The 25,063-nt window shown below is 49.8% G+C and overlaps 1 protein-coding gene across 1 annotated transcript in view; it reads left to right on the forward strand.

The window, feature by feature from the left end:
- The first annotated feature begins 8,735 nt into the window (after positions 1-8,735).
- Positions 8,736-25,063, forward strand: part of Gpr137b (G protein-coupled receptor 137B) — a 32,842-nt gene continuing 16,514 nt past the window's right edge. Inside the window, exon 1 of the mRNA XM_041630658.1 lies at positions 8,736-9,216. Coding sequence (XP_041486592.1) covers positions 8,848-9,216 — 369 coding nt within the window. The 5' untranslated portion in view covers positions 8,736-8,847. The remainder of the gene's footprint in view (positions 9,217-25,063) is intronic.

Raw genomic sequence — 25,063 nt, forward strand, 5'->3', positions numbered from 1 at the left:
GTGGGTATTGTCTGCTTGCCTGCCTTGAGTTATAACTATCCCATAGTCTCAGAGCTGGCCATGGTGGCCAGTGTATTACTGCATCTAAGCGGTACACATACACACACACACACACACTCACACACACACACACACACACACACTGCCTGGAACAGCCCTCCTTCAGCTCCCACAGGTCCCATGGTGTGCACAGAAATGGCGTTTCCAGTCTAGCACTTGGTCCCTTACAGCCTACTGTTGTGGGGTCAAGGGTCATGGAGCCAGAACCCAGACCAGAGCAACCTCCCATAGCTACAATGCCTTTGCTAAGTGGTCACCAGGAACTGTCCTTACCCAAGCAGAACAGAGCTGGCTGCTGCTGGTCCCAGCCCCCACCCCCATCCACCTCATGGGGCTGAACAGAGTCCAGCATCTGGTTGTACATTAAAGGACAACAGGCCAGTTCCTAGGGCAGTGGGGACAGTAGGGAACTACAGCTTGGAAAGCTGCCAGCTCTAGGGGCCACAGTAACAGGCACGGCCTCATCCAGGTTTAATGGGCTGGTGATTACCAACAGGCAGCATTGTCCAGTGGCCCAGACTTAGACACAGGGTGTGCTAGGCCAGTTCTGCTGTCTGGGAGCTGGGTATCGTTGGGTGAAGGCCTCTAACTTCTCAGACCTTCCTTTAACCATCTATGAGGCAGGAGAGCAAGACAATAAATTAAGGGGATATAGGGAACACTGTGACGTATTTCATTCTAAGACCTGAAAAAATAACTGGTTTTAGCTGGGAGAGAGGTGGTGTAATCCTAGTACTTGGGAGGTAGAGGTGGGAGGATCAGGAGTTCAGGGTCATCTTGGAGCAACATAGTGAGACCCTACCTCAACAAAACAAAGAACCATCGCAGACAGCAGTTGGCTTTGAGCTGAGCATGGTAGTGCATACCTGGCGCCCCTGTACTGGAAAGCTGAGGCCGGAAGATGATGAGTTCTAGGACAGCATGAACTCCACAGGGAGATTCTGAAAGAGAAAATGGTTTTAGTGTGCTTGCTTGCTCCTTCTGTTCTCCTGTAGTTATTTCAATCTACGCCTGAGCTTTCCCAGCTCTGACTGCCTGGGACACTGTTAGCTCACCACCAGACCTCTCTGCGGCTGCTCTCTTCAAACCCTTCCTTCCTGTCTTCCTCGTGTGTGTGTGTGTGTGTGTGTGTGTGTGTGTGTGTATACGCACGCACACTTGTGCTTATACTCATGAAGGTTATGTGTTTGTGAAGGCCAGAGGTTGAGGAAAGGTATCATCCTCAACTAGCCCCCTACACCTTTTTTGAGACAGGACTTCCCACTAACACTGAAGATAACCAATTAGGCTAGACTGGCTGGTCTGTAAGCTCCCAGGATGCCCCTGTCTCCAACTCCACAGCTCTGGGATTACTACCATGCTGGGCTTTTCACGTGGATGCCTGGGATCAGACTCAGGTCCTCAAGCTCGTGTGACAAGTGGTGTATGGGACACCTCTCCAGTCCCCACACTCTTCGTCCTTCCATACCACTTCATGCTTGTCCTTGGAGCCTCCCTACCTCTTGCTCCATCCTGGCACACCCAGCCCTGAAGCTGTCAGCCCTCAAGTGACTGCCATGTCACAGCCATTGTGTCCTAGAATGCTGTCTTTGTTAGGGTTTCTGTTGCTGTGAAGAGACACCATGACCATGGAAACTCTTTTTTTTTTTTTAAGTTTTTTTTCGAGACAGGGTTTCTCTGTGGTTTTGGAGCCTGTCCTGGAACTAGCTCTTGTAGACCAGGCTGGTCTCGAACTCACAAAGATCCGCCTGCCTCTGCCTCCCAAGTGCTGGGATTAAAGGCGTGCGCCACCACCGCCCGGCTCTTTTTTTTTTAATTTATTTATTTATTAAAGATTTCTGTCTCTTCCCCGCCACTGCCTCCCATTTCCCTCCCCCTCCCCCAATCAAGTCCCCCTCCCTCGTCAGCCCAAATAGTGATCAGGGTTCCCTGCCCTGTGGGAAGTCCAAGGACCACCTACCTCCATCCAGGTCTAGTAAGGTGAGCATCCAAACTGCCTAGGCTCCCACAAAGCCAGTATGTGCAGTAGGATCAAAAACCCATTGCCATTGTTCTTGAGTTACAGGCCTATCTCACTCATGGAAACTCTTATAAAGGAAAACACTCAATGGGGGTGGCTTACAGTTCAGAGGTTTAGTCCATTACTGTCATGGTTGGAAGCATGGCAGCATTCAGGCAGGCATGGTGCTGAGAGTTCTACATCTTGACTCACAGGCAGCAGGAAGTGGTCTAAGACACTGGGTGGTATCTTGAGCATATATGAGACCTCACAGCCTGCTTCAACAGTGACACACTTCCTCCACTAAGACCATGCCTACTCCAACAAAGCCACTCCCACCACTCCGTTTGGGGGCCATTTTCTTTCAAACCACCACATGGTTTTGCCATAACAGAGAGCTGGACAGGAGGAACACAGACCCAAATCCACTCATTACCACTAATGCAACAATTGCTCAAAGCTCTCAGTCTCCCCACTGAACCATGTTCTTGCCACTGTTACTCTCCTAATAACTGGCCGTGTCAGGAGAAAAACTATTTTCCCTTTTAGCTCTTAGTTTGGGTGGATCCCATAACATAAAAGAGATCAACAAGTAAAGAATGAAGAAGTGGCACCCTGGTTAGTTATCCAAGATCCACAGGAGCTACCCAGAGAACTGAGTAAAACTCATTGCCTCTAAAACCAAGAAGGAGCAGCATACGGCATATGGGAACTTCTGGGGTTGGAGATGGCTCAGAGTGGGGAGTCACCCAGGAAAAGTATAGAAGTAGACTTGCTAGCAGAATTAAATGGGAACTTCCTCTGATAAGACTTAATCACCCTTTCCTGTCCACTGATGTTCTCACCCATGTGGCTTTGTTTCTAGACTCAAATGTTTTTTATAAAAGACTTCCTCTGTGGGCTAGCCCTATGCCTGAAGTTTGCTTGATAGTCCTTATTCCATGGGTTGTATCTAGGTGATGTAATCTGCTATACTCTACTGTGGGCACTACCCTGGAGGCACACATATCCATGGTCAATCATTTTCATAGATGCTGAGGTTCACTGGAGTGCAGGCTTGGGGTTCTTACAGGCTTGCAGCAAACCAGAGATAGTTCTTGTCTGTTGTACCTGTGCCTAGAGCCATCTACCTCTTGTTCTTCCCTTAGGACCCTGTTATGGTTTTAAGTAAATGCTGAAGGTCCTGAGTGGCAGCAGTGGGTAGCAGGCCATGAGAATATGCTGCAGGCCCCCAAAAGGCGACAGACAGCGGGTCCTGAGACCATGGCAGGCCATGAAGGCAGCCCGGTCCTAGGCAGGAAGCTATGTGGCAGGTGACAGACAGACTGAGACGAATAGGCACACCATACAGAGTGAAGTTGAATACTTAGTGGGTTATGGAAGGGAAGAGGAGGAGGGGAAAGAGGCAGAGAAAGAAAGAGAGAGACAGAGAGACACAGAGAGAGACAGAGAGGGGGAAAGGGGAGAAGTTGGGAGAAGGGAGAGATAGAAGCTGCCTCGTCGAGAGGGGGAAAGAACTCAGGCTGGAAGCTGAAGATCAGCTTGCCTCAGCAGACAGGGGAGGAAGTGGGTGTGACTTGTCTCTTAAAGGGACGGAGCAGACCATTACAGACCCCACTGCTTCCAGAAGTCTCTCTGACTCAGCCCGCCTACTCCCTTCACCTACAGGGGCACAGCAAGTGCACTAAAACTTAGGGATCAGAATTGAAGGCAAAGTAAAGTAAGGCTCACTTGAAGTTCTCCAGACATAACTGAGTATGCTGGTGCATACCTGTGATCCCAGCCCTTCAAAGGCTGAGGCAGGAGGATTGTGCTTTTGTAGGCAAGACTAGGCTAGGCTATAAGACCTTACATCAAAACACCAAAAAGGAAAAAGGAAAGAAAGAAAGAAAGAAAGAAAGGAAGAAAGAAAGAAAGAAAGGAAGGAAGGATAAAAGCTGGATGTGATGGCTCACTCTTGCAATCCCAGCATTCAGGAAGCTACGGCAGGAGGATTGCTCTGAGCCTGAGGACAGTCTGGCCTGCTGAGAAATACCTTAGCCTTCCTTCCTTCTCTTACATCCTCACTGAAGACAATTGCTCACAGACAATGCCATAGGCCACTATGATCTGATCTGATCTGATCTGATTGTGGTGACTATGAGGACTGACTGTTGTGTCTGTGATGACTGTGATGACTGTGATGACTGTGATCCTGTGATGACTGTGATGACTGTGATGACTGTGATGACTGTGATGACTGTGGTGACTGTGATGACTGTGATGACTGATGACTGTGATGACTGTGGTGACTGTGATGACTGTGATGACTGATGACTGTGATGACTGTGATGACTGTGATCCTGTGATGACTGTGATGACTGTGATGACTGTGATCCTGTGATGACTGTGATCCTGTGATGACTGTGATGACTGTGATGACTGTGATGACTGTGATCCTGTGATGACTGTAATGACTGTGATCCTGTGATGACTGTGATGACTGTGATGACTGTGATGACTGTGATGACTGTGGTGACTGTGAAGACTGTGATGACTGTGATGACTGTGATGTCTGTGATGACTGTGATGACTGTGATGACTGTGATCCTGTGATGACTGTAATGACTGTGATCCTGTGATGACTGTGATGACTGTGATGACTGTGATCCTGTGATGACTGTGATGACTGTGATGACTGTGATGTCTGTGATGACTGTGATGACTGTGATGACTGTGATGACTGTGGTGACTGTGAAGACTGTGATGACTGTGATGACTGTGATGACTGTGATCCTGTGATGACTGTGGTGACTGTGATGACTGTGATGACTGTGATGACTGTGATCCTGTGATGACTGTGATCCTGTGATGACTGTGATGACTGTGATGACTGTGATCCTGTGATGACTGTGATCCTGTGATGACTGTGATGACTGTGATGACTGTGATGGCTGTGGTGACTGTGAAGACTGTGATGACTGTGATGACTGTGATGGCTGTGATCCTGTGATGACTGTGATGTCTGTGATGACTGTGGTGACTGTGATGACTCTGATCCTGTTATGCCTGTGGTGACTGTGATGACTGTGATGACTCTGATCCTGTTATGCCTGTGGTGACTGTGATGACTGTAGTGGCTGTGGTTGCTGTGATGGCTGTGACAGCTGTGGTGACTATGATGGTTGTAATGGCTGTGATTATGATCTTGGGATATGCTGGTGATGACTTTGTTGACTCTGAAGGCTCTGGTGATGGCATTGACTGTGATTTGAGTACTGCTATGATGATGGCAGTGGTGACTAAGATGAGGGTAAAGGCTTTGACGACCATGAAGGCTATGAAGATGGTAATGGTTAGGATGACAGTATGCACTGTGGTGATGGTAATGACTATGATGACAATCATTACTCTGGTGACCATTTTGCTCTGATGCTAGTGATGATTAAGGGTTGTGTTTATGTCATGAGTGAAAGGAGGTGAATGGATGGCATCCAGCCGTGGAAATGTGACCTCCCTCTAGTGGCACACCCAAGGGCAAACACTCACAAGCTAAGACCCTCAGGTGGATTCCCCCTGATAAGGGACCTGATAGAGAGAAAGGGAGGATGGTAGCTGTGGCTCAAAGTTAGAGCACTTTCCTAGTCCTCACCACACCTTGGGTTTTATTCACAACACATAAAATAAAATAAAAAAGAAATGGAGATTATACAGTGTACCTCAAAGTGAGGAGTCACTAACACCATCCCTAGCTTTAAGACCATCTGCATAACAAGGACTCAAACTTCTGCTTTATTTTTTCCTTGCCATGTCATAGGTAAGTTTCTCTGTGTTTGATGTAAGCATACTTTTCCACTTGTTTTTTTTCTACTTTTTTTTTTAAACGGGCCAGCTAGTGATAGACATCTTAGTACTTAATAAAAACAACCATCTGGTTAGTTACTTTTCTAGGTGCTGTGAAAAAAATACCTGATGAAAGCAATTTAAAGAGGGGTTTGCCTGGACCCACAGTTTGAGGATACAGACTATCAAGTTGGAGAAGGCACGGTAAAAGGAATGTGAAATGTTTGATCACACTGTATCTATAGCTCCTAGGAGCAAAAATAGATGAATGCTGATGTTCAGCCTGCTTTCTTCTTTTTACACAGCCTATGCCTCCAGCTCATAGAATGGTGGCATTCATGTTTAGGATGGGTCTTTCCAACCCAGCTTACTCAATCCAGTACCTTCTTCACAGACATGCCCAGAAGTATGTTGCCCAGGTAACTGGGGATCCTGTCCAGTCAACAGCCAATATTAAGCGTCACCCCATGCCTAGCTATTGTTGACATCCTTTTGAACATGTGGCGTAGATGGATTGTTCTCTCTCAATTCATTCTCCCTTCATCCAGAGTATCGAAAGTATGACTTTCAGAGCTGTAGAGCACCGTATAGAATGAACACTATCTCTCAGCCTCTTCTTGCAGCTCGCCTACTAAGGCAATCCAATTCTACCGAGCAGAAATCAGATGCATGTACATAATATCTGGGATGGCTCCATAAACCAGAGGGGTCAAATGCTCTTCAGTCCTCTCTTCTTTCTGATGCCTGCATGGCTGGGGCCACAATCGTTGGAGAGCAAGCAGCCACCTTGGATCAAGAGGTAGTCTGCACAGTGCAGGACAAATGTTAAAGGTTGTTTTCTAAGGACAAATTATGTTCCTTCAGTATAATAAAAGAGAGGGTTATTTTTACAGCGGGCCGAGGGAGCCGATGCTAATCAAGACAATGTTTCTATCCCTAGGAAACTTACGCAGATGTCACGATGACTGATAATCAGGCAGGGGTGTTCTGGAAAGACACAGAGCATTTAGCCTAGATGACCGGCACGTGATAGATGTTGTTGTCTACTCAATGCATTGGTGCTTCAGGAGGTAGAGGCAGGGCGGTTTTGAGCTCAAAGCCCAGTGAGTTCCAGGATAGCCGGAGCTACAAATTGAGACCTTGTCTTGAAGACAGTTTCTGGAGGAAATGTTCCATACAGATAGGTGAAACGATTGGGCCAGAGATTGAGGAAGGCATGAAAGCGTTGTCTTGTCTTGCCCAGGCTGTTGGCAGGTGTTGGTACTGTTCACCCTTCCTCGGGAGTTCGGTAAGTGAGGGGCTATCGGTCCTGAGAAGGTGCACGTGCAGTTAAGGAGCCTCAAGCTTGAGAATGACAGGCAGGTGTGATCTTTAGAAAGCTAGATGCAGCTGTGCTGTGCAGAACCCACTGGAGTGGATCAAGTCAGAAGCAGGCAGACCAGCTGGGTACCTACCGGGGAAGATTAGAATCAGATAAGGCACACTGACCTTGTTTAGTTGGAAGCGTGTGTGTAAATCGCAATTTTGAGGAAAAGCCAGCTTCATGTTATTTCTGGCTTTTTGAGCTAAAAGAACATACAATTGGGAATGAAATTGAATATTGGTCAAATATGAGAAAGGGAATCAGGAGATACGGAGCTGTCTCTTGGAAAATCTGCTCTTTCCTTCTGCTTATTCTAATTGCTCACCTAGTTACGCCTGCACTCTTGCAACTTGGTTTCTTGAGAGCTCAGAAATCATCAACTCCCAACACTACCACTATAAAGTAGTGTGGCACAGGGTTGGGATAAACAGTCAACTTCACCTGAGACAGAGAACCTCTGAGCAGCAGCAGCTGAGAGGAAGGACAGGGTATCTGGGTGGATCCGATTGCACTAGTCTCACCTAGTCCTTGCTGCGCCTCTGCGCTGTCAAGAGCGCAGCCGCACTAGGGCGTGCAGTTAGGTGTTTCAGGAGAACACTGTGCAGCTAGGACTAAAAGCAGTAGCTACCAGCACAGACCGGCGAGAAAGTCCAGCCTTTTGACCATTTGCATTTAGACTTCAGCAGCGTCGCAGAAGCTGGCCAGTTCGAGGTCACAATTTTATTTTTAAAGGCGGGTGACCGCGTGGGTGCACGGGAGAAGGAACTTGCAAAGTGGTTTGGTTTTTAAATAAAAGAGTGAACTGCAAAACCAGGCATCAGCAGAAAACGCGAGGTCAAGAGAGCAGACACGCCCCCAAGACACACCTCCAACGAAACACCAGCGCTGGACTCCCACGTCTGGAGCGCGCAAACTCGTGGTGGGGTCAGTGGCGTGTAGTTTGTGTGTGAGAGAGCAGATGCTCAGGTCGGGGACACAGATTTCCTTCGTTACCAGAAGGCACGAGAAGTCAAAGAGATGCACTGATCAGGGGTGCGTGCTATAAGGGGGCGCACGGCGCACAGTGCGGGGGCACGCGGATGCTCTCTAGCGCCATCGATGGGATTGGGGGAACACACGGATCCCAGTTATGGATGTTCCCTAGTCCCATCCCCAGACCCAGCCACGGGAACACAAGGGTCGGGGGCACAGATTTTTCTCTAACCCCAGGGTTGGGGTCCTGAGAGGCGTGTGAACCCAAGTTAGGAGGCGTAGTGCATCCGCGTACGGATCACCCCTAGTCTTGGCCGTTGGTGAGCAAAGTCACAAGGGTACTTGGCACGCGAATACCGACCCGGCTTCAGCTCTCGGGCCGCTGTCCCCGGGACGCGCGCACCAGGGGCGCGCGGGACCGGGATGGGCGGGCCGGGTGCGGGCGCGCGCTCCTGGGGGCGCGACGCTGCCAATCGCAGACAAAGGCCGCCCAGCAGATCATGTGGTGCGGCGGGAGGAAGTGCGGCTTGTTTTCCCGGCTGGGCTCTGGAGCGGCGGGTGCGGCGCGATGCACGGGTACCCGGGAGCGGACGGCTGCGAGCCCCGATGAAGCCCGAGCGGCCCCAGCCCGATGGAGGCGCCTCCGTGGGAGCCGGTGCGCAACGATTCGCTGCCACCCACGCTGAGCCCGGCCGTGCCGCCCTATGTGAAGCTTGGCCTGACTGCGGTCTACACTGCCTTCTACGCTCTCCTCTTCGTGTTCATCTACGCGCAGCTCTGGCTGGTGCTGCGCTACCGCCACAAACGACTCAGCTACCAGAGCGTCTTCCTCTTCCTCTGCCTCTTCTGGGCCTCGCTGCGTACTGTGCTCTTCTCCTTTTACTTCCGAGACTTCGTGGCGGCCAACTCGTTCAGCCCTTTCGTCTTCTGGCTGCTCTACTGCTTCCCCGTGTGTCTGCAGTTCTTCACCCTCACGCTTATGAACTTATACTTCACCCAGGTGAGTCCCGAGAGAGTCGCTCATCTGCTGGGGTCGTCTTCCATCCTTCAGGCGGGGACAGGTGGAGAGGGTGGTGGCTTGGCGCGGGTCCTGGGACCATCCTATCGTCAGACCTTACTTGAAGGTGACCCCACTCTATTCTGAAAGTAGGGAGGACTCACCGGGTACTGGGAGTCTTCCGTGCACATCGTATTCGGTGCTGATGCAAGGGGTGCCTGAACTCTAGTTTCCCTTGTCGCCCTTGCTCGTCTTTAGACACCCCTTAGTCTGGTAGGCCAATTGAGTCTTGACCCCACTTTGGGGCCAGACACGGCCTATTGGGAGTAATGGTGGGGCGGGCTTGGTTTTGATGAGATGTTTTGAACCTTTGGGATTAGGAGCCCTGCTGTACTGTGAATTAGTAACTCATTCCACAGGATTGCTTCACCAGGGCCGTCTGGTGGCACGCCCAGCTCCCCAGCTGCAGGAGGTTTTTGGCTTGCTGTCTGAGCTCAGCGGAGAAGCCCCAAGAAATAAGTCATAAAATTGAACCTGGGCTCTTTTTACAGGCTCACCAGCTTCGTTTTATGAGACCTGGAGATAATAAGCTAAAGGATTGCACGAGGGCTCCTGTGGCTGTGTCTTTACTTAGTGAAAACACAGTGATTGCAGGAGGCTTTACAAATACCAAGCCAAGTACTTCTCCAAGGTTTTATTGACACTGCAGCGTTATCCTTGCCTTCTCCAGTTCCCTTTAGCTTTCCAGGCACTAAAATGCCCATTTTCACAAAGGCCCTGTCCAGGGGGCAAGCTCTAACTGTGTCACCTGGTGGGAGTGATTTAAGTATCTTCTTCGTGGCAGAGGCCCGTGCAAGCAGGCATTCTGTGCCTTTGAACAGTTGCTCTGTTTTTAAAATGTTTTGATGAAAAGAAACGTGTGCTTGTTGGGGTGCAGGTCAGGGGTGCAATGAATAAGGGGTCTGACTAGCCGGGGCAGAGTTGTCCTGGTATCGTAGAAACTGCTGACTGAAAATATGGAAGAAATAGTTTTGCCTAACAAACGAGATGTGTTGGTGCACACCTGAAATCCTGGTACTTGTTGAGTGGAGGCAGTTGGGTCAGGGGTTCTAGGCCAGCCTCAGCTACATAGTAAGTTTGGGGCCACCCTGAAGTATCTGAGCCCGTGTAGGGAGTCTGAAGGAAACTAAAGGGGAGAGGAGGAAAGATACCGGACATGTCAGGTGTGGTGGTTCGTACCTGTAATCTTAGAACCTGGGTAACTAAGCCAGGAAGATTGCTATGAGTTCTAGCTTAGCCCGAGCAACAGCATGAGACCCTGCTTCCCCTCCTCCAATCAGATGGAATATTTAACGGAGTATGTATGTTTATATAGTGCTATTTAATTTTATATATATATATACATATATATATATATATATGGTCTCTGCTTGGAGCCTTCTTTTTTTGTTGAAAAAAAAAGATTTATTTATTATGTATACAATGGTCTGCCTGCATGTGTCCCTGTAGACAGAAGTTGGCACCAGATCTTATTACCGGTGGTTGTGAGCCACCATATGATTGCTGGGAATTGAACTCAGGACCTCTGGAAGAGCAGTCAATGCTCTTAACCACTGAGCCATCTCTCCAGCCCCTTGAAGCCTTCTTAGTGGTCCTGTGGGTCAGCATATTTTCTAGTCCAGGAGTAATGGGTGTGGCTCTTCTGGTGTTGCCTTTAAACTCTAGAACTAGTCCAGGCCATCGGCTTCATGACACACAGGTTTTGTAATTGAGTAGAAATGGGTGGTTCCTGCAAGATGCAAATGTGACGTACGGCAGTGTCATTTGGAAAACTGTGTCTCAGATGGAGATCTTATCTCTGGTCCCTTCTGAGTGTGCTGCCCTGTCTCTCCGGCAGTCACATGCCAAGCCTGCTCTTAGAGCCAGATTAGGGCCCGGCCGGTGCATTTTCTGCACCATCTGCTGGTTGTTGAGTAAATGCTGAGCAAGAGGAAAAGTGACCAGGCAGACAGAGCCACTTGTCAGGAGGCTCCAAGTCACCGTCCTTGTTTTCTTTATGTCCCCCAGGTGGGAGGACACAGTAGCAAGGGGGCGTTTGTCTGAGGGCTCAGGGTAGGAGAAGACAGCACCACAGTGAGGACGTTCCTAGCTTCCTGACAAGATTTTCTGGTCCTTCTGGAGAGTTAGGAAGCTGACTCTTGGACTCCAGCCTGCTGTGCCATCTCTTGTTCTCTGACATGGGTTCTCAGTCACTACAAGTGCCTGGAATGTGGCTCTCCAAGGATCCCTGTGCTTGAGCTCATTTCAGACCACGTAAATCCAACTGTGGGGGAGAAGTTGTGTGCTGGCTGGGCCCAGTGTGTGGGTCTATGGTCTCAGCTCTTCAGAGGTGGAAACAGGAGGATTACTGAAAGTTCAAGGCCAGGGTAGACTACAGAATGAGTCTTATCTCAGTCCACCTAAAAATAGTCAAATCCAGTTGAGGCGATAAGGTCTGTACACACACACACACACACACACACACACGCACGCACGCACACACGCACGCACACGCACATGCATCATGACTTGAGTGAGGGCTGGAAGACTCACACAATGCGATGCCTTCATCCCCAGGGATGGGGGTCCTGAGGCAGGGGACCGGATAGGAGAGAGCTAGAAGGCCCAGGGGTTGGAAATGATCAAGAAAGGAGTCTGGGAGGTAGAGGGAGCTGCCTTCTGGTTGTCACATCCTTAGGCCTGGCACGCTCATGTCACTTACAACCCATGAACTGTTCCTCCTCCCAAGACTCAGAAAGAGGCGGCATTACCACGAAGTCAGCGTCCTGTGTGGAGTGCCCCCACCCCTGGAATGCCCCGCGGTATTTTTGTTTTACACAAAGAGCGGTTTGGAGAAGGGCGTGTCTGCTCTCAGCCTGTTGCTGCCCTTTGAGGAGCAATACCTTGCCTGGTAGCTCAACCTGTCTGCCCTGGTCCTGTTCTCGCTCTGCCCCTGTGGGTGACTGCTTTGCGAGGTGGGTCTCTGCTTCATTCCGGCCCACTTTCTGCTTCTTTTGCATGAAGCCGTAGTGGTGGTAGGATCCCCTGCACTGCTTAGTTACACAGACGTTGGGCTGGCGGTCGGATCCCCCATCTGGGCCCTTTTGCCTTGCCAGACAGAAATGTACCCCCATCCTGCGCGCATGCGCAGAAAACTGAGCCAGGCGCTAGACCCTGGCAGGGTGAGCTCTTCCAGAACTCTCTTAGAAGTCCACTTTCCGTTGCTATTTATACCCATTGGGCCCACCCAGTCTCAGATCAATGGGTGCCTGTTGAGGCTACTCAGGGACTCGGAGGAAGGGGCTCTCATGCCACTGGGCTCGTGAGACTCTCCATCTCAGCCACACCTTCTGAGGTAGCCAGGAAGATGGAGGCTGGCTTGGCCTGCTAACCGGAAGAAAGCTATGTGCAGTGTGAGTGTGTGTGCTATCCCTAAATGTCTGAACTCTATTCGGATAGACCTGTTGTTCCCAGTGATGGGTCCTTGCACCAGCTCCAGGGGCCGGCTGAGGTACACACAGCTTGCCGGGGCAGGACCAGACAAGCTCGGAAGCCTTGGACCAGGAGTCTGACGAGCTCCACATCAGATCACGCTCTTAATGGTTAGGGCCTGATAAGACTGTGACCATGAAAGTCCCTGTGTGGGGGCATTGTGTTGTCCCCCTCCCTGGGCTATAGGGCAGATGGTCCAAAGTAAAAGGTCTCTCAGCTTCTGCACAGGGCAGGTCTATCTGTAGAGCAGAGGGTCATGAGGTGGTTGGGGCTCTGCTTGCTTTGTGTCCCAGACACCTTCCTAGGAATTTCCAGTCCAGGACTCCAATTTTGGAGGCTCCTGGGGTTGGTTGGATGAAGTGGGTACAGGCTTCTCTTGGACCCTCTGTGGTCTGAGGAGAGGAATGGAGGAGTGAGCTCTCTGTGGGGAGAGGTGGCGTGGCGAGTGGACATTGACTTGGGAAGTAGGAGCCACCAGAAAATGGAGTCTGTGGACTATGTCACCATGCCACCAGGAGAACGGGGTAGTGGATTTTGGACAGAGTGCGTTCTTACTGTGACTTCTAGCAGTCAGTTCAGTCAGAATTTATCTGTCAAATACCTGTTGTGTGTCAGGCCTCTGGGAGCTGGGAGGGAGAAGCTTCTAGGCCTCTTGGTGATTATGAAATGGTCTAAAGCTTGGGAAACAGACAAGACAGATCTTGCTTACTCCAGGTATCTCATGTCAGAGCTGGGACTATGCCTAGCCTGGGCTATGCACCCCACATGGTCCAGGTGCCTTGGCCCTTGTGCTCACACCCCAGGCTCTCGGTCAGCTAGAGCTGTGTGTATTTCTAGGTGTGCATTTGTGCGTCTGCCTGTGTGACCACAGGTGCAGAGGTTTTGCCCACCCTGTACTCAGTTGCGCCTGTGCTCTGCTTACCTGTCAGGGTCTGTGTGCATCTGTGAGAAGTTGTTTATGCATGCATGCTTGTGTGTCTTTGTGTACAAATACTTGCATATACATGTACCTGTGTCTCCGTGTGCCTGCATGTGAACCCTATGTGTGTCAGCACACAAGTTTGTGTATATGCCTGTGTGGGGGCAGCTGTGTAGATCTGTGAAAACTCGCCCATGTGCGCATGCTTGTCTTTGTCTTGTGTGTACACTTCTGTGCATGTCTGTATGTGAACACCTATGTCCCCATCAGTATGCATGCTTATGTGTGTTTTTGAGTACATGCTTGCTAAAAATGCTCGTGTGTTTCTCTATGTTTGTGTGCTCCTCTGCATGTTTGCATGTGCTAGTGCTGGGATGCCAGTGTGTGTGTGTCAGTGTGCATGTCTGTCTGTGTTTGTCTGTGTGTCTGTGCTCATAGAGAGCCTGCAGTACCTCCTGGGTAGAACCTTCTATTTGAGCAGGACAGGCTCCTCTGCTGCCCCTTCAGCAATTTTTTTGTTTGCTTGTTTTGTTTTGAGACAGGATCTCCCCAGGTTGTCAAGGTTGGCCTTGAACAGGCAATACAGCCCAGGCAGGCCTTGAACTCTTGACCCAGGCTCCTGAGTAGCTGAGATGTCTAGTTTGGGTTACCAGATATGAATTTACCATCTTGTTTTCCTCTCTTTTCCCAAACTTCCTTTGCGTGCTTGGCACTCTGGGAACAGGAAGACAGCTCTGTAGCAGCAGTTCTAGTCCTCTGACCCTGGCTCTGTATCAGCGGTTCTAGTCCTAAGACATCGGCTCTGTTCAGTGGTTCTAGTCCTCTGACCTCGGCTCTGTAGCAGTGGTTCCAGTCCTCTGACCCCGGCTCTGTTCAGTGGTTCTAGTCCTCTGACCCCAGCTCTGTAGCAGTGGTTCCAGTCCTCTGACCCCGGCTCTGTTCAGTGGTTCTAGTCCTCTGACCTCGGCTCTGTAGCAGTGGTTCCAGTCCTCTGACCCCGGCTCTGTTCAGTGGTTCTAGTCCTCTGACCCCGGCTCTGTTCAGTGGTTCTAGTCCTCTGACCTCGGCTCTGTTCAGTGGTTCTAGTCCTCTGACCCCGGCTCTGTGTAGCAGTGATTCCAGTCCTCTGACCTCAGCTCTGTGTAGCAGTGGTTCCAGTCCTCTGACCTCAGCTCTGTGTAGCAGTGATTCCAGTCCTCTGACCTCAGCTCTGTGTAGCAGTGATTCCAGTCCTCTGACCTCAGCTCTGTGTAGCAGTGGTTCCAGTCCTCTGACCTCGGCTCTGTGAAGCAGTGATTCCAGTCCTCTGACCTCGGCTCTGTGTAGCAGTGATTCCAGTCCTCTGACCCTGGCTCTGTAGCAGTGGTTCCAGTCCTCTGACCTCAGCCCCAGCAGAGGCTTGGCTGAGGAGACTGCACAGCAGTAGTTAGGAGCTCCCAGTGCTGGTCCCTTCCATCTCAGTCCCTGCCTTTGCATGGTCACACAAAGAGACATCAGGGCAGAGCCCTGTCTTAAGTTGGTGTCATTGTGTGGATGAGCTCAGTGACCCATACCAGGGTGCATCTGCCCGCCCTCACTATCCTCAGGCTCACCTCGGAGGCCCCATCCCTGTCCCTAGCCTGTTAGATGTTCCTCCTGCTAGCTGCTCAGCACTGAGCCCAGCATGGGCAGGGAGTGTGCGAAGGGCTGAGCAGGCACGCAGTGCCCGTGCAACACTCTGCAGAACCTCCTCTCCAGGGTGTCTGGGGTTTGGGGAATATCCGATCTGTGTCCACTTCCTTCAGCCCTTCCTGGTCACCTTGGATTTCCTTGTGAGGAGGAAGCCACTTCCAGATAGGAAGCCCTACCAATCTTGAACTCCAGGTAGCCAGGGCTCCTAAGACAGAAAAACAGCTGCACCAGCGACTGACTTAAGCAGAACCTATGGGGGCTTCAGGGGTTCAGAGATTCTAGTTCATTCTTCAGCTGAGGTCTTTACCTGGGAGGGATGAGTGAAGCCTAGTAGTGTCTTCGCCAAGATATCCAGTCCTCAGACTTCATGTGGAAGATGGGGAGAAAGGAAGGGGTGTCAGGTACTGGCCAGGACCTCAGGCCTGTGAGCCACATGTGGCCTCTGTCACATAGCCCTCTTCCCCTTCCTTCTATTTTCAAATCATCCTTTATAAAGGTAAAAACCATCCTTAGCACACAGATTTTAAAAATAGCCTTCGGGATGGACTTGGTCTGTGGACTGTAGTTTGCTAGCCCCGGGGTTAGGACAAACCTGTTTGTTTTCCTGGCTCTCACACCTAAAGTCTGTGGGGTTTGTTGGAGCAAGTCCTGCAGGCAAGTCGCAAGCCTTGGCTTTGCTCAGGAGAGTATCACTCATTCAGCGCCCAAGTTTTTACTACCTCTTTCCCAGGAGGGCCACACTTCCAACATACAGACAGATCTTTGGGGGCAAATCATATCCAACCCATGGCTTCCATTAAACAGTCACCCCTTCCTCTTCACGGCAGCCTCAGGCTGTCCTTTCTGTCTGGACATTACACATCATTACACAGCAAAGGAGTCATACAGCGTGTGACCCTCTTTGTCCAGCTTCTCACACTTAGTCTGTTACGTATTTGTTGTTCATTTCCCAGTGCTGGGAATTGAACCGAGGGCCTCCCAGATGCCATATAAGCACTCCCTTTAAGCTATATCCTTAGTTCTCTTTACTTTTTATTTTGAGGCACTAAGTTGCCTGAGCTGTCTTGAACTCATTCTGTAGATCCAGGCAGGCTAACTTGTGTGTCATCTTCCCAAGTAGCGAGGATGACAGGCCTGTACCACTAGGCAAAACTGCCTTTCTACTTGGAACCAGCCATCCTTGGTGCCCTCCCTTGTTCCTGACACGATATGGACTTATCCCTTTCCTCCTGGTTGCTGTCCTTTAAAGTCCTACTCAGAAGCTGGGCCTGCTGGCCCAGGCCTATCAGTCCTGCCACACAAGAGACTGAGGCAGGAGGCTCAATATTTTAAAGCCTACCTGGGCTGCAGAATGAGTTCAAGGCCAGCCCGGGCAGCTTGGAAAGTCGTTGTCTTCAAATAAAATAGAAAAGGAGGTTGGGGATATAGCTCAGTGGAATAGCACTTGCTTTGGTATGCTTAAAGCCCCAAGTTCCATCCCTAGTGCGAGAGGTGGGGGAGAAAAAAAGCCTCAGCCAGGCTGCTTCCTCTTCAGGAGTTCCCATAGCTATTCCTTCTTTGTAGAACACGAGGAACTCCATCCAACACCACATGACCCGCAAGGTCACGGGTTTCTGGGAAAGTCTATAAACCTCCGCATTTGCCTTATTTCCAAAGCAGAAAGCTACTCCGTGGGGGAAACCTGGGCATTTTTGGTGCTAATTTGTTTCGTAGCTTTTGCATAATTTACTTTCCAGGACGGAATCCTGTGGTAAGATACAGTGTGTCGCTGCTGTGTGCTGACCAGATGACCCTCCTTTTTGGAGCCCTTGGGCTTGACTAACTAGTTCCGCCAGTCACTTGGTTAATCTCCTTTGGATCATGTGGCAGTTGAGGAGTCCCGGCTACTGGACTAAAGGTTCAGTGATCGTGGCTCACTGTGAGAATATGATCATAGCACTACAGCCCGGTCACTCCTGGGACTGAGAAGAGAGCTCATGAGGGAGGCTGTCTTCGGATGTTAGTCTGTATGCCGAAGCAGGTGGACGGTGCTTCCCCGGTCAGCTTGGAACGGGCAGTAACAGGAGGACAGGGCGGTGTGTAGCTCAGACTGAAGCGGTCCTTGAGTCAGGGAGGTCACCTCTGCCTCTTCACTGGACAGGTGGAAGCAGAGCCCATGAGGCATGTCTCCTTAGAATGAGGCTGCACTGATGGTCGTGGGCACCTGAGGACAGAGGGTACAGATATCTCTGGGACAGCACCCAGATGAACGTCTTTCCACCTCAGTTGTATGGCAGATGCTGAGCCCGTCTGAGCCTGGGACTGGGCTGACTCTGGATCCAGCTTGCAGCAGGACAAGAACAGGGAGAAGCATTTGGCGTGCCCTTGGGTTCAACTTGGAGAACTTTCCATAGGAGGGTAGCCTTGACCTCACTGTGTAGCCCAAACTCATCACCTTCCCACCTCAGACTCCCTAAGACTGGAATTACAGACATGTACCACCACGTCTAGCTTCTAGCTGCCCTTCTTAAGTGACAGGATGAGTTTGTCCTGGGGGACCATGCGTACAGTGTCGCCTCTATAAGCCCAGCTCTGTTGCCATGGACACAGGCTAGGTGTGGGGCTGCAGACCCTCTCTGGTCCCAAAGCTGTATCTCTCACCCGGAAGGAAAACTAACAAAGAATGCAGAAGCACACTCTCACTTTACTGTCTTGCACTGCTGACCTCAACTGCAGATCCCCTAGGGCGACTCCGAATTCTCCTGGGAATCCTGTAGGAAGGGCCACACTCTGCATCTGATTTCAGGGACCCTGACCATCTGTGGTCCTGCTCGGTGAAGTAGGACACTCAGGGCCCGTGGACACACACCATGAGGCAATGGGATGATGCTGGTGCTGGCAGGCAAGGGAAGAAGGAAGAAGACCAGGGCCTCGGGGGGTTATGTAATTTCCCCAGTGTATCAGGAAGTGGGCAGTGCAGCGTGGCCGTGAGTAGGTGCTCACATGCCGCTGAGTCCCTCACCTGGTTGAGTAAGAGAGCTCCTTTTATGGTCGAGAAAGCATCCAGGCTAGTCTTTGGGCATTTAGAATCGAGGTTTGAAGACAAGCCAGGTGATCCTGAATCCTAGTAGCCATGTGGGCGCCACAGGACTCCATAGCGTCTATCAATAGACAGGTGTTTGGCATTTCACTCACTGAGGCCTCAGGAATGCACCGGGCAGGTGCTGTTACCCATCCTATTTTATGGGTGCCAGAGGAGTAGTGAGGTCAGGCACCTATCCCAGATGCACAGCTGATAATTGGTGAAGCTATTGCGGTTCAAGCCTGGGTTCAGCTCAAGCCTCCCCACTCTTCCCTTTGTTCCTCTGCTTGAGATGGATGTGTACAGGTGGCCTGCGAAGGCACGGTGGTGACTGTGGCGCTAGGTGAAGATGCAGGAACTAGAGAGCCGTTCCACTGAGTGTTGTCGTGGGTGGACACACCAGCTGTAGAAGACTGCGGGAGGGACAGAGACATTCATAAGAAATACAGCCGGCTGGTGGTGGCTCAGACCTTTAATTCCAGCACTCAGAGAGGCTGAGGCAGGCGGATCTCTGTGAGTTCCAGGCCAGCTTGGTCTACAGAGTGAGTTCTAGGACAGCCAGAGATACACAGAGAAACCCTGTCTCAAAAAAACAAAACAAAAAGAAGAAGAAAAAAGAAACACACACTGGTGTGTGACAGCCCCATCGTTTCTTCTGCATACGTACATATACACAGTAAAAGTATAAACCAGCCTGAGTCGAAAACAGTAGCCTCAGGGAAGGAATCACCCTGGCAGGGAACAGAACCAAGCAGGGCTTAACTGGCAATGGTGGCAATTTTATTTATTAAAAACAAAGTGTGGAGCTGAAGAGGTGGCTCAGTCAGTCAAGTGCTTGCTGTACAAACATGAGGGCTTTATTTCTGATACTCAGCATCCACATTAAAAACAAGCAAACAAATAAGCCAGGCATACATAGTAACATATGCCCGTAATCCCAGCACTGGGGAGACAGAGACAGGAGGATCCCTGGAATTGCCTGCATAACCAGCCTAGCTTAACTGGACATTGCCAAATTTAGTGAGAGATACTGTCTCAAAAAGTAAGTTGGACACTGGTTTAGGAAGACTTGTGATGCTGACCTCTGGGGCGTACACACTCACGTTCTCTCTCTCTTCCTCTCTCCTACTTGGGACAGACATACAAAGTGTTACTATTGGAAGTGAATGCTGGGCATATGAATTACTCTCTGTGCGTGTGTGCATACGGAATGTTTTGAAATAAGATGTTTAAGTGGCTGGGGATATGGTGTAGCATATGTACGAACTCTTGTATAACATATGTATGAACCAAGAAAAAACGATGTATGGGCCTTAGAGATGATGGTGCGGGCCTGCCATTCCAGCTACCTTGGAGGCTCAGCAGCGGGGGGTCTGGAGTTCACAGCCTGTCTGGTCTTCAGAGTAAGTTCAAGGCCTCCCTCAGCACCTTACTGAGACGCTATCACAAAATAAAAAGGGAGAGGGATGTAAGGGATATGTAATTCAGCAGGAAAGATGCAAGCCTGTCTTCTTAACATTGCCAGACCAGCCCACATACATACATTTACAAACCTACGTGTGCACAGCTAACTTCTCAGCTACTTCTAAGGGCTCCCCAGTGCCTTCAGCCCACAAGGCAGGACCATGGCTTGCAGAGGGTAAGGGGATAGTGCTATGGCCCCAAGTCTATCTTTTCACGGTATTGGGTACAAACTCTTAAGAAGATTATATTTTGGAAGGATTTTGAAGGTTTCTGTAGAAGAATTCTTTTTTTTTTTTTTTTTTTTTTTTTTTTTTTTTTTGTGGGAGTGGGTGATTTGCAGGTAGGATCTCAATATACAGCCCCAGGCTAGGCTCAAACTCGAAATGATCTTTCTGCCTCAGCCTGCCAAATGCTGACGTTACAGGTACGTACCCACACCCTGAAAACAAAGGAGGAATTCCAAATCAAGTATAAGTTAGGAAATGTCATGGAGCTCTTGGAACATAGTGGGAACGGCTGTGTCTCTGGGGTCAGCAGGTTTGCAAAGGACACTGCCACACATGGGAAGGTAGGTGATGTGGGCTGTTTCTACCAGGACCAACTATTAGTGAACGAGAATGCCAATGCCAGCGTGAAGTAGTGGTTGAAAACACGGGTTATGGGGAGTTCAGAGGGTGTGAGCCGATCTGTGACATCAACAGCCTGAGATTTATTAGGGGAGAGAGGCAGAGGTCAGCCACTTCTCAAAAGAACTGCGTCACACGCAGGGGCCTGTCATCTGGAAGGGTGTGGCGAAGGGCCTGGGGTTCCTGGGGGGTCTTGAGGTTAATTATAGTTGAGGGTAGTGAAGAAGCCGGTTCAGGGAACCATGCAGGACCGCCACATTCCTGTCATCTGTCAGCTGCAGCCTTTTAAGGCTGAAACTCAGATGTGCAGCCTTCACCATAGAGAACAAGTCACTGAGTGCCACCTAAGACCTGTGTGACACCCTGCCTGGACCCGCTAGGACAGACAGACACTGAGAGGACTTATTACTGTCTTTTCCGCGCCTTCCCCTTCCTCTTATTGGAGATTGAACCCGAGTTCTTTTGAATGTGAGGCAAGCTTGCTATCACTGAACTATGAACCCCGCCCCTTTTTGCTTTTCATTTTCAGACAAGTCCTCACTCAGTTGACCAGGCTGACCCTGGACTCAACTCTGTACCCCAGGCAGACCTTGAACTTAGATCCTATCTCAGCCTCCTATGTGGCCTGCATCATAGTGCCCAGCTCCAGGTAGAACTTAAAGAAGTAGAGGAACTGGGTATGGTGGTTGTGGGGCTGTCAGCTCTGTGCCTGAGAGACAGAAGAAGGGGCTTGAGCCTTTCAGGACAGCCTGTGCTAACTGACACCCCCTCCCCACAATAACAAAAGGCTGATGAAGTGAAGTTAAAACTAAAAGGAATTTACAGGCCCCTTTGTCTTGGAAAAGGCCCAAGAGACAGGCCTGTAAGACCTGAGGTGACAGGCCTATGGTGTCTCTGATGAGATTGGTATCCTCCTCCTTCAGGCCATTCCTGCTGTGTCTGTGGGGGAATCCCCTGAAAGCCCTGTCTCAGTGTTGGGAGGGGAAGGAGGAAATGCCCAGTTCCTGACCCAGCTTCTCAGGGTGTCTGGGAGCCTATCTTGGTCAGTGTTCTGCTGTGAAGAAACACATGACCAATGTAGGTGGAAGTTTCTGTCCTGGCTGCCTGCTCCTAAAGAACCACTCAGAGTCTTAATATTAATTATCAATGCTCAGCCAATAGCTTAGACTTGTTACTATCTAACTCTTTTTTTTTTTTTTTTTTTTTGATTTTTCGAGACAGGGTTTCTCCGTAGCTTTTGGTTCCTGTCCTGGAACTAGCTCTTGTAGACCAGGCTGGCCTCGAACTCACAGAGATCCGCCTGCCTCTGCCTCCCGAGTGCTGGGATTAAAGGCGTGCGCCACCACCGCCCAGCTTACTATCTAACTCTTAAATTTAAATTAACCCACATTTCTTATCTGCCCTCTGCCACATGGCTCATGTCTTGTTACCTCATTTTCTATACATCCTGATTCCTTTCCATCTCTGGCATCTCCTCTGACTCCGCCCTTTTCCTTCCCAGCATTCTTAGTTTGGCTTTCCCACTTAACTTTTTCCTGTTCAGCTATTGGCCATTCAGCTTCTTTGTTAAACCAGTCTCAGTGACAAATCTTCACAGTGGACAAAAGGATTATTCCACAGCAGACCAAGGCGACTCTTATAAAAGAAAGTATTTAATTGGGTGCTGGCTTTCAGTTCAGAGGTTTGTCCATTATCGTCATGGTAGGAAGCATGGCAACACACAGGCAGACATAGTGCTGAGGAAAGTAGCTAGGAATTCTACATCCTGATCCTCAGGTAGCAGGAAGAGAGAGAGTTCAAAGCCCAATCACACACTTCCATTAACAAGGCCACACCTCCTAATCCTTCTAATCCTTTCAAAACAGTTCCACTTCCTGGTGACTAAGTATCCAAATATATGAATCTACGAGGCTACTCTTTTTAAATAATTTTTATTATATTTTTTACTATGTAAAACAATTTTTAACTTGAAATATATTTCGATCATATTCTTCCACTTCCCCAAGTCCTTCCAGATTCTTTCCCCATCTCTACCCACCCAATTTGAAGTCCTTTCTCAAAAAACAAAACCCCCCAAAACCAAGAAAACAAAATAAGCCACCACCCAAAAAGAAGCAAAATGAAACGCCAAACTGCAACCAATTAAAAGCATACAAAAAACAGTGGCATCCATTATATGCTGGTCAACTACTTCTGAGCATGAGACCTGTCCTGCAGTGTTGATATGCCCAGTGTCAATCCAATAGAGAAAACTGATTTTCCCTGTCCCAGCAGGTGTAAGTGACAATTCAGTTGTTAACCTTTACCATAGAGACTAGATCTTCCTTCCTTCCTTCCTTCCTTCCTTCCTTCCTCCTTCCTTCCTTCCTTCCTTCAAAAAAATACAACAAAGTAAAATATAATAAGATAAAGCAAGAACTATCAAAAACAAAAACTATGACATCAAAGCTGGACAACACAGACCAAGAGAAGGCATAACAACCAGAGACCCACTTGTCTGCACACTCAGGAATCCCATAAAAACACTTCACTGGAAGCAGTAATATATACCAGACCCATGCTAACTCAGCTCTCTGAGTTCAGATGAACTCCTGTTGATTCCGAGGGCCTTGTTTTCTTGGTGTCCTCCATCCCCTCTGGCTCCTACTCTCTGCCTCTTCCACATGGTTTCCTGAGCTCTGAGGGGAGGGATTTGATGGAGACATTTCATTTAGGCTGAGTGTGCCAAGGTCTCTCACTTTCTTCGTAATGTCTGGCTTTGAGTTTCTGTATTTGTTCCCATCTGCTGCAGGAGGAAGCTTCTCTGATGATGGCTGAACAAGGCATTGATCTCTGAGTATAGCAGAATCATTAGGAATCGTTTTATCACTACATTCTTTTTTTTTTTTTTTTAGACTAGATTTTTGGTTTTACCTTAGTCCCTGGGCTGTCTAGTTTCAGGTAGTGTCAGGGTATGGGTTCCATCTCATGGAGTAGGCCTTTAAGGTCAAATGAGTGATTGTATGATTAGTGGTAGCTTTGTGCCAGCATTACCCTATTTGCAGACAGTGCACCATTGATGATAAAGCGTTTGTGGCTGGCTTGGTGTTTACATTTCTCTTTGGATGTGTGCGGAGGACTTCACTATGACAGAGACCCTGGAACGGAGGGAATGAATGCTCTGTGCTGGTCCCAGCTGGACATCTATGTGTTCAGTGAGTTGTGTGGGTGTTGTCTTCAGCAACGGGGCCTTGCTGTTAGTTGTGGAGAGCAATCAATCACAAACTATAATCTTGGTGACAGCCTGAGTTGTTTGGGGATCCCAATGGGGCTCCTTTGGCCAACAGCTCCATTAGATGTAACCCAGTCCTGGTACTGGAAGCTTTTTGGTGACAGGAGATGGCCAGCTGGACTCTGTTTCCTTGTGGGGGCCGCCCTTACTCAGACCACCCCAGGCTATGGCCTGGCTACTCCATCCTTTCGCTGGGTCTCCTGCCTCTGTCCTGCTCAGATCTTCAGTCTTAAAATTTTAACCAGGGCCAACTCACACCCTCAAATAACCTCTGCCTGACATGTCACCTGAATCCATTTTTAAAGAGTGCTTATGTCCAGATTTGACTCAGGGCTCCCACTTCCCTCTGCCTGGGGTTCTGGGTACGCACTTCCTTCTCCAGCCTTCCCCAGCTGCCAGACCCGGTGGCCACAGTCACAGTGCCTCACCTCTCCGCACACATGACAACCCTCCTAGTCCCACAGTTCCCCAGACTGACCTTGACTGTTGAATAGGCCGGTCTGACTCCTCTCTGTTCCTCTTAGCTCTTTGCAAAACAAAACAACAGCTTAACTAGGGGATAATTCACAGCCCGCAATTCCCCTACTTAAAAGGGCACTGCATTCAGAGTGGTACAGCTATCACTACAATCACCTGTCACCCCAAAAGGAAGTCCCTTTCTCCCCACCTAACTGCCCAGACAGCCATCCATCTACAGCATGGCTCTGATTTGCCCATCTTTGCTTCTGCCGAGAGCAGTTCTCCTTGGAACCCTTCTATGGTTTTAACCTCCCAGGCCAGGGCCAGGCTGGTGTCTCACAGCCCCTGATCCAGCCTTCCTGCTGTGCCAGGACTCCAGGAGGCTCCCAGGCTCACACTTCCACCTCTGCTCCTCTGTGTCCTCCCAGTTCCCATCTACCCCACACCTCCCTGTAATTCTACCTTCTGCCTATCTACATCCTGTCAAATCCCACGAACCCACAAATCCAAGCGCCCCCCTTCTCTATCCTCATATCTTTTAGCTCCTCACGCCTTCCATGTCTGCTCACACTCCCCACATCTCAACTTCACCCTCCCCATACTCCCCCCCTTCTCTCTCCTCACCTCCCTTCCTTTCTTCATCTCTCCTCACATTTTACCTTTTCTCATCTCCTTCACTTTTGTACACTGGCATCTTGATGCTGCCCCACACCTCCCTACAACCTCATCCCTCTCTCACCTCCTCAGACCGTCCTGTACCCTACCTCTCCACCCCTCCCTCACCTCCTCAGACTTTCCTCTACCCCACCTCTCCACCCCTCCCTCACCTCCTCAGACTTTCCTCTACC

This window comes from Microtus oregoni, unplaced genomic scaffold, assembly GCF_018167655.1.
Source record: "Microtus oregoni isolate MIOR12 unplaced genomic scaffold, Mior012 000035F_ref0000213, whole genome shotgun sequence".
Taxonomy (NCBI): Eukaryota; Metazoa; Chordata; class Mammalia; order Rodentia; family Cricetidae; genus Microtus; species Microtus oregoni.